The following is a 10,282-nucleotide window of genomic DNA, read 5'->3' as shown; positions in this document are numbered from 1 at the left end:
AGCTGACATTGCCTTGCCCCTCCCCCTTGGCTACGGAAGCCGGGTTTGTGCAGGAATTTAGTAGCTGAGGAAGAAAATCAGAAACATAGGACTGTATTAAATTAGGGATGAGTAGCTGATTTAACACGTTTTTGCAAGAGGTGCAAACAGATCGTTGTAAAACATTTACTGAAAACTTTATAACAGCCAGTGGCCTAAACTTTTCAAAAATCGTTTTAAAGACTACCTTTTTTAAAGATAGTACTTATGAAAATACATACTGTTATAATGTTGAAGTTAATTTCTTAAAATATGCAATATTTATTGTTAAAAAAAACTTGAATGTTTTTGTTTTTTTTTTTAATTTTCAAATGTGGTCTTGAGTAGGTCATTTTGTCACATGGTACTTTCATATAGGTGGTTTCGGTCTCGAATTAGAGGGGTCTCGTAATTAGAAGGTGAGCTCTTTGTTAAAAGATAAGTGGTCAGTTGGTACTTCGAAAAAGTGGTCTCGAATTAGAGAGGTCTCAGAATTAGGCGTCTCAAATTGAAGGGCGGACTGTATAATCGCTATTATTATTGTAAACCTTATGATAACAGGTCTTTTTCGACGTTTAATCTAAAATCAATTTAAAAAAAACATTAATTCTGACCATTAAAAAAGCATAAAAACAAACATTTCATACACTACGATACATGTTGTCTATCATTACACTGTAAACCACAAATAATCATTGATTGTTTTTTCGTCACAAGCTAAAAAAAATAAACGTTAGTATCAATACTTACAACTTTATTAAAAAACTTGCATTAATAAATCTCGGTGGAAGGTACTTAATAGAGTTCGTACTTAACGATCTGGGAAAAAAACGATAAGTAATGGCAAATAATATTTTATAGGGCTGTAGTATAATTATTAATCCCTTTCAACATTCCCACCCAAACAACTTTTCCTTACACAGCAGACATGGCTCCAATATTTCTGAAACTTCCTGTTTTAATTGCTTTAATTCCGGCATTTTGTAAACCTCTGGAAGAAAAAAAGTAATATATTAAGTTAAGTTAAGTAATATATATAATAAGTTCACATATACACAGTGGCTATTTTAATGTGTTTTAGCAGCATGTTTACATAAAGCAGTTTCTCCTCATTGAGGGCTGTATCTCCGAGAAAGAACGTGTGAACGATGAGGCACCGAGTGTTCACATATTATTTATCAAAAAAGACATGGTTTTCACAGAGCGCTATGGGCTTGAATATACTCCCACCACTCCCGCCACTCGTAATAATAAACTAATAATTTGTAAAAGAATAAAAAAAAAAACAGTAATATACTACAAAATATAAGAAAACATATTATTAAACAAATAAAATAGAAAGAACAAAAACAAAGTCCATTGATTCCAGTGCCATAACGACCATACTAATAAGGCTACTTCAACTACATCCGCAGATAATAGTTCTGCCAATGAAGTTTCACAGTCAAAGCCAGTAGGAAGCTGCGATACAAAACGGATAAAGGAGAGTGGCCGTTTTAATTATTTAAACTTCTGTACATACAGTTATACCCGCACACTAAAAGATGATGCAGATGTAGAGTATCTGATCCCAGAACTCGACGGACTCAAATTGGAGGTGATTGGATGTGAAAAACTAAAGAGAGAATGTGTCTGAAGGATGCCCACAGGCTATTAAATGTTAGATGATCAGAACAAAACAAAAAGGAAAAAAATGAGATTAGTCTCCTTGTCCTTACAGGAATAATAAACGCAGTCTGCGGATTCAAATCCTACTCCAGTAGAATAATCTGCATGCCGTTAGCACTAGAAAAATCATCAAAATTAACCAGCATACAGCATATTCTCCCACAACTGACTACGACGGTTTAGAATTTGAAGCATTCTAGCAATTAAACAAGCAATGCTAAAAAAAATGGATGAGACGCAAAGGAGTGCAAGATAACATAGGTTCATTTGGCATATTATTAGTATGTCCATGAAACGAAATAGGAGAGAAGCTTGTTGTGTTTATACAGAGTGGGAACCTGCAATTGGAAATACTTGGTTCAAAAAAGAAAAAGAAAGAAAAGAAATACAGATATTGAACATAGGAGCGAAATAGAGGACGAGCCCACAGCATAAATACATTTTAATTAAAGTAGCCAGAGAGGATTTTAAAGGATTACAAAGTAATAACAAAAGTCACAGATTGGAGAGAGCAAATGTAATGATCGACAAAAGGAAGAGGATCAAAAACATCAGAAACAGAAGGAAACGGTTAATAAACTTAAACAGACTGAATGGCAGTCATATAGCACCAATTTCAAAAACTGTTAGGAATTACATGGCTAAGTATTAAATAGCGATTAAAAGCATGTTCGTGGCTGTTATACAATAGCTATAGCTTATAATAGCAGTCATATAGCACCCATTTCACAAAATATAACATCACTAGAAAGCATTAAATAGTGATTAAAAGAATGTCATTAAAAATGGCCCCGGAAAATATGGCCCCGGAATAAATGGCCCCGGTAAAAATGGCCCCATAAGACAGGTAGGTAAAAATGGCCCCAATAATCAAATTCTGTATTAAATATATGCATTTTTTTATCTTAAATAATTTAGTTTTTAAACGGAATCTAACATCAAACAAATTGCCATTTACATTTTACTTTTTGCAAGAATTAATATTCAATGATATAATATTCAAAGATAAATAAAAAGCCATGAATTACACTTTTTATTTTTTTTTCATTTAAATGTTAAAAAATAGCAACAACATAATCAATAAATCAACATAAATCATGCATTTATTAATACTAAAATAATTTACTTGTGGCCGATTTCACGGAAGCGGAATCACATTTTTCCAGAAATTCAATCTGTGTATTGGTAAACCCCACAAACAATTATTATTTTTTCTTTTTTTTTTAAGAAAAAGAGAGTTCTACAATCATAATTATGTGGTTTAGATGGGGTTTGCAGTGTGTTTAGAGGTTTGTGGTGTATTTGCAAGTATTTGTTCATAAAAAATCTAAAATTTTAACCAAACAATAGTTATGAATGTATTTAATTTTCTTACTGATATACAAAGTCAGTCAATCACAATTGAATTGTTTGATTTTCTACAGTGTGTTTTGGGAGGTTTGTGGGATTTAGCAATACCACTTAATCCTACCATAATTACCCTACCCTCACAATCACACGCCATTTTAATTCTTAGCATAATTGCCATACATAACTATATATAATTCTAAGCCAGTAGTAGGCACTTGGATTTAGTTATTGATGAGTAAAAACCAAGTATGCAACTAAATTAGTTGCTTAAATAAATGTATTCCTAATTGTTCAGTTTACTAAAAGCAATACTTCTTTGAATAAACTCTAAGCAGACAATTTATTGCTAAGTTTGCGAGAAAGTAAGCCTCTCCCTTTTCCCATACATGAACTTGTGATTCAAACACACAATTGATCCACATGCTTTAACTACTGTTTATTTGCATTGTTTATAACATGTAAAGTTAATTTATTTGATATTTAACAAAAGCGAAGTTTGTGGTTATCTATGAGTTGCATATTTTGGTAGTTGAAGTACTGTATACTGTATGTCATTCCTCTACTTTGTTAGTGAAATAACGTTTTTAAAATTTTTATTTCTACTATCAAAAAATGTTATTCAATGGCCATTGTTTTTCGATTATCTCTCACAACATTATTTGCATCTGCTGTAATTGTTAAAAAACAAATGCTTTTAAAGAAATTTAAAAAAATCACATATTGATCTCAGTTCAAAGGAAAAAATAAAAATTATTTCTAAATTTACAATTTTCACCTATAAACCTCTTAATTTCACAAAAGAGTGGGTTCTTTTCCAAACAAATACATCCTGTTTAATATTGTGTGTTTAGATTAGATCTTTTGCTTTAACTTTGGAAACTGAGATCACTTTAGATACTATTTCTGTATAAACTAATTTTTTTTTTTCATATTACTGTGAACCTAATGGGTTTTGATAAATTTACTCTGCACTACGGAATTCCCAATAAAAAAAAAGAAAATTAATTAAAAAGACCAGAGATTAAAAATAAATAAGGCGTAACATGTTTTTAATCTGAATTTCTAAATTTACAATTTTCACCTATAAACCTCTTAATTTCACAAAAGAGTGGGTTCTTTTCCAAACAAATACATCCTGTTTAATATTGTGTGTTTAGATTAGATCTTTTGCTTTAACTTTGGAAACTGAGATCACTTTAGATACTATTTCTGTATAAACTAATTTTTTTTTTCATATTACTGTGAACCTAATGGGTTTTGATAAATTTACTCTGCACTACGGAATTCCCAATAAAAAAAAAGAAAATTAATTAAAAAGACCAGAGATTAAAAATAAGTAAGGCGTAACATGTTTTTAATCTATGTTAAAGCATAACTATTTTTACATAATTTAGTAAATCAAATTATTATTTGTGGCTTTTATTTATTAAATCAATTAAGAACATAAACTCAAAACAAAATTTAATGACAAGAAAGATTGACGTTTCGGGTCCATCATGGAACCATTCTTAAGATCAAGTAAATTGAAAAAACTAAAAATAAAAATACCAAGCAGTGACGGGAAGTAAGTAATTAATTTACATATCAATAGGGCCTACTGTGTGGAGCCACAGTGGAGCTAAGCAATAATTAGCCCTTCTTAGCAGATTAACTAGATAAACAGTTTGGCTTTGACTGAATCAGTTTGTTTGTTAAGTGTAGGTTTCAGATTGTTGATCCAAAGCATTTATTTAATTAAGCAATCAAACTTGGATTTGCACTTAGATAAAACCTTTAAATAATTAACAGTTTCAGTAGCACTTTGTGACTGAAATGAAGTGACTGAATCCGTTTGTTTGTTAAGTGTAGGTTTCAGATTGTTGATTCAAAGCATTTATTTAATTAAGCAATCAAACTTGGATTTGCACTTAGATAAAACCTTTAAATAATTAACAGTTTCAGTAGCACTAATATAATGATCTTTTAAATGTTGTCCTATGTTACCTTTACTGTGCATAATCATTTTTTATTTAAAATAGAATTATTTAATCATTCAGTAACTTGTGTTTTTTTTAATGAAATAATGATTTTCTTTAAAAAGAAGCTACCCAAGGCGAGACTTTTTTATACCTTGTTTGACGAACTCGCTGACTATTTTACTGTACTGTTGTATTCCTACTAAGAAGTTTCTAATACTAATTTAACAGCATCTTTTTTAACGCATGCAACGTTACTATTTTGTTAAAGTTGCTTTGTAAGTTACAGTATTGTAACAATTTATTGCCAATATTATTATTATTATTATTATTATTATTATTATTATTGTCATTTCATAAAACAAATGAAATAACAAATAAACAACTTAAGGTTCCCGTAAAATAAGGTGTAATGTAGCTGTAGTTTCTGATCACATAACTAAATATAGACTATTTAAATATTTGAAGATTAAAAAAAAAAATCATTTTTTACAGAATTTTTAACCAATTTTAACCCCATTTTAATGTTTTTGGCCTTTTTAGCCATTTTAATCTTTTAGCAGACTTTTATTGTTTTTAAATTTTTGCTGTTTCCTCTGTTTTTTCTGTGAATTTATCTTTTGTGTCTTGTTTTAACTTACATTTTAACTGTGAACAAACAAGAAGAATTTCAAACCATGTTCTCACTGCGTTTGACAATAAAAGTTAAATTGAATTGAATTGAATATATCAATAGTAATAGAAATAATAGGCCTTATACAATAAGCCTAATAATAATATTAATTAAAATAATTAACGAACATTTGTTACATTTACACAATTTAGAAATTGTTTTGCAAAGTAGATTATATAAAATGATTTTTTATCCTATGACTGTCCGAGGAAGTACCACACAGCTTACAGCTTATTACAGCAGAATAATACAATAAAAGTGGGAACAATAATAGCGAAGTTAACACAATGAATCCATATTGCCCAAAAATATGTTAGTCTAAATAAAAGTTTACCAACAAATTAAACAACCACAATTAGAAGGATTCACAACTACAAAAATATTCATTAATGATAACCAAAAATTGTTGCCTATTTGATGTAATATATGTACTTAGCAACATTTTACTATCTCATGTCTCATATATATATATATATATATATATATATATATATGTATGTATGTATATATATATATATATATATAAACAAAAACTCTGGAGAGATGGTAATAAGTTGCCAGATATATAATTTTATTCAAGTGAGCAAACCTTTTTATTTTATCAACCTTTGTCAAGCTAAAGAAAAACATGAGAATAGCAAAATATATAGCATATGGAAGGCTCAAAACATGTTTATTCATGGGCTACCTTGAGAAACAAATATTCGACGAATACGATGGTACCAAACCTTTGCTTTTCAAACGCTACATCGATGATTGTGTGGGAGCTGCATCTTGCTCATATGAGGAGCTCACCAATTTCATTAATTACATGAACTCCTTCCACCCAGACATCAAGTTCACCCATGAGATCTCACCTACCAGTGTTACATTTTTAGATATTGATGTCCATATCAAGGGCTCCGCACTATCTACCACCGTCCACTATAAACCTACTGATGCGCACACATACTTAAATTACGATTCATCACATCCACCCAAGTGCAAAGACTCTATCCCTTACTCACAATTAGTTCGACTCAGGCGAATTTGTAAACAGGACGATGACTTCCAAATACGCGCCGAAGAAATGATGTCCTTCTTTTCTAATAGAGGATATCCTACCAACATCACCGACGGCTGCCTTAACAAAATTAACCAAATGACACGGGAGATTGCCCTCAACCTCGAAAAAGCGACACATCTACCAACCGAATACCTCTAGTACTAACCTACCATCCGATAACGAAACAAGTAGCCGAAGTAATAACCAGGAACTTTGCGATTTTATCATCAGATGAAACCAACAATAATGTATTCACATCACCATCGATGCATGCCTAGCGCCGAGATAAAAATTTAAAAGACACTCTAGTTCATTCCGATGTTAAATCCTCACATACCCAACCACCTATTGGATTTACTACTGCTTGTAATCGACCACGATGTAAAACATGTGCTCATGTTTACTCAACCGATATCATCCACGGACCAGCTAGTACATTCAGAATAAAAGACACTTTTTCATGTATTTCCTGTAATATAGTTTACGCTATTATTTGTACTAAATGTCAACTATTATATATTGGAGAAACCAAACGGCGTATGAGTGATCGCTTCACTGAGCATCTACGATCCATCAAACTCCAACTACCTGGTCTTCCAGTTGCCGCCCACTTTTCTACCAATAATCACTCTCTCAAGGACATTCAAATCACCGGACTGACTTTGTGCCATGGATCAGATAACATGAGAAAAAACACTGAAGAACGTATTATATATAAGCTTGGAACACTTGCCCGTAATGGACTTAATATATCATTTAAATCTTTCAGAAATTAATAGGCCCATTTACTGAATATGTTATACCATATACTATGCTGATGTTTATGTTTTTTTTTTTCATATCATTTCTATATATATTTCTATTTATTTTATTTTGATTATGATTTTTTTAGCCTTTTCTTTTTTATATATTATTTTGCCATGTTTTGCTCTGACTTATTTTGTCCCACCCATCAGTGCTTTTTTAGGGAGGGAGGCTTCCTCCCTCCATTGTTCTATTGTTCCTTTGTTTTATGCTTTGTTTTATTTACCAGCTTTCTATTGGGTACTACGTTTTGTTCTGCTCACCTATTGGTGCATTCTGTTCTGTGGGAACCATGTTTTGAGCCTTCCATATGCTATATATTTTGCTATTCTCATGTTTTTCTTTAGCTTGACAAAGGTTGATAACCGAAAACGTTTGCTCTCTTGAATAAAATTATATATCTGGCAACTTATTACCATCTCTCCGGAGATTTTGTTTTTTCTATCTTGTTAGGCCAATGCAGCCCTCCAGTTTTTTATATGTATTGTGTATAAGAGACAGATATACACCGTATATTAAGGAGAGATGGTAATGAGTTGTCAGGTATATATATTAAGTCAAATGAGCAAACGTTTTCGGTTATCAACCTTGCCAAGCTCAGAAAGAATATAAGAATGCTAAAATATATTCAATTCCATTCAATTCATTTATCCACCTCAACAGATTACAAAAATAACACACCAAAAAACAGAAAAAATGGAGGCAGGCTTCCCAAAAAGAGATTCAAATTTCTATCGAGTGGGTCGCCAAACACAATAAATATATAAGATATAAGAGATAAAAATTTCATATAAAAATGCAAAACATTTTTTCAATAATAAAATATAATAATAATAATAAGGATAAAATACTCGATAATAAAGATTAAAAATGTTTCAAATTTCTCAATAACAAAAAGCATAAAACGTTATTGCCAAAAATTGCCAGCCTTACGTCTTCCGAAACTGCTCTTTGAGTTTATTTAAAAAAGGCCCAATACCAAACACAAGCATGTCTCCGGCCTCTTTGGGTAAACTATCCCACGTACGGGAAAAGGAATTAAAAACAGAAAAATTAAAGGAATTAGCACGAGAATAAGTATGAACAAACTTAAGATTCAACGAGCGTCTAGGGTCGATAGTAATAAATAATTAAAGATATCGAAGGAAAATATACCATAGAGAGATTTGGAAATGAAAGAGAAAGAGAGAGGCCTAAATTTGTGTAGCAGCTAGCGGAGAGCAAGGTTCTGTAAGTATAGCCTACTACGGTTATCAGTCCATAGTCGTTCTCAGCATGCCAGAACTATATACTAACTGTTTTAATTCTAGTAGGTAGGCAGAAGGGAGCTGGTTAGCTTGTCCTAGTCGAGACATCCGCATCTTCAATTTTGAAAATTTACCAAGATTATTTAATATGCATAAAGTAAGCCAATCACGAGATTTACAAAATCAGTCATGCATACGATATCCCACATCGAATTTGATGTGGGAAATCGTACGCATGAATTGTTTTGCCCAGGCCCTAATCCGAAAAAATAAATAAAAATCGAGTATGGGACGCCAATTAAATTAGGTATGGCGCGCACTAAGCGCAATAAAGAGTGAGTAACCCAAAATTAGGGCCTGGAACCCAGGCTATTCTAACGCTTGTATGTGACCCTTCTGGTTTGGATACCAAGCCGGAACTGCATATTCCATAACTGGCCTGCAGATACCGTTATACAGTTTGGTGATAACAAATAGATAATCGGATCTAACCAGTCTTTTGATGAAACCCAAAATGTTTGCTGTTTTAGATTTAACTGAAGAAAAGTGGTCCCCTCATTCAAGTTTAGAATTAAAGGTAACCCCCAAATATTTCATAGACGTAACATGATACAATATTTCAGAACCAATGGACGTATATTCAATATAATTTTTTGAATGATTTGGTGACCGGGTAAGGCGCATAACAGAACACTTCTTAACCAATGCACTACGGCATCTAGATCACCTTGTAGGGAAACTCCATTACTTCGGGATCTGATAGCCCTATAGAGAACAGCATCGTTGGCATATTTTATTGAAACAAAAATGTTAAATAAGGCCGGTCCAAGGACCGATTCCTGTGGCACGCCATATTGGACAATGTAGGTGTTAGACTTTGTCCCTCTAAAGACAACACGCTGTTGTCTTTTAGAAAAAACCGATTGTAAATTGGGCCACAAATGCCAAAGTGATGGAGCTTCCCGAGCAAGACGCTGTGACTCAAACTGTCAAACGCTCTGGCAAAATTCAAAGTTATTACATCAACAGGGGGAGAAGATCGTTCATCAAGCTTTTTTGCCCAGTGATGGTGGGCAATGGCAAGCACAGTCTAGTCTGGCAAGACCTGCCAGATGTCAAACCATGCTGATTCTCCGAATACAAACCAAATTTGTGTATATGTCTATTGAATCCATTACAAACAACTCTCTCTAAAAGTTGACATACTACAGAACATAATGATATTGGTCTGTAGTTTTAAATAGAGCTTATATTACCAGATTTATGATTTGGTACCACACTGGCCATCTTTCATTTACTAGGGACTACCTTTTGAAAGAGATAGATTGTATAATTTAGCCTGAGGTTCAGATATATAAATAACAGATAATTTTAGCATTGTTGAGGTTATTTGATCCGGGCTTTCCCAGTTTTTAGTTTATTTATATTTAATATTTCAGATGGATTTGTCTTAATTTGAGCTAATTGAAGAAGGCCAGTGTGGTTCGAGTTACAATTATTCAATATATTACATTGTAAGGTA

General features: G+C 32.2%; 1 protein-coding gene across 1 annotated transcript in view; it reads right to left on the bottom strand.

Moving 5' to 3' along the window:
* LOC117116818 overlaps positions 1-7,956 on the bottom strand; it is a 43,714-nt gene extending 35,758 nt beyond the window's left edge. The window contains exons 1-3 of the mRNA XM_033260913.1: positions 7,047-7,956; positions 938-1,009; positions 769-837 (exon numbers count right to left, since the gene is read on the bottom strand). Of these exons, the coding sequence (XP_033116804.1) occupies positions 769-837; positions 938-948 (80 nt within the window). The 5' untranslated portion in view covers positions 949-1,009; positions 7,047-7,956. The remainder of the gene's footprint in view (positions 1-768; positions 838-937; positions 1,010-7,046) is intronic.
* Positions 7,957-10,282: the final 2,326 nt, after the last annotated feature.

This window comes from Anneissia japonica, unplaced genomic scaffold, assembly GCF_011630105.1.
Source record: "Anneissia japonica isolate Jap-2015-1 unplaced genomic scaffold, ASM1163010v1 scaffold287740_len772037_cov194, whole genome shotgun sequence".
Classification (NCBI taxonomy): domain Eukaryota; kingdom Metazoa; phylum Echinodermata; class Crinoidea; order Comatulida; family Comatulidae; genus Anneissia; species Anneissia japonica.
This window is presented reverse-complemented; position numbering and strand designations above follow the sequence as displayed.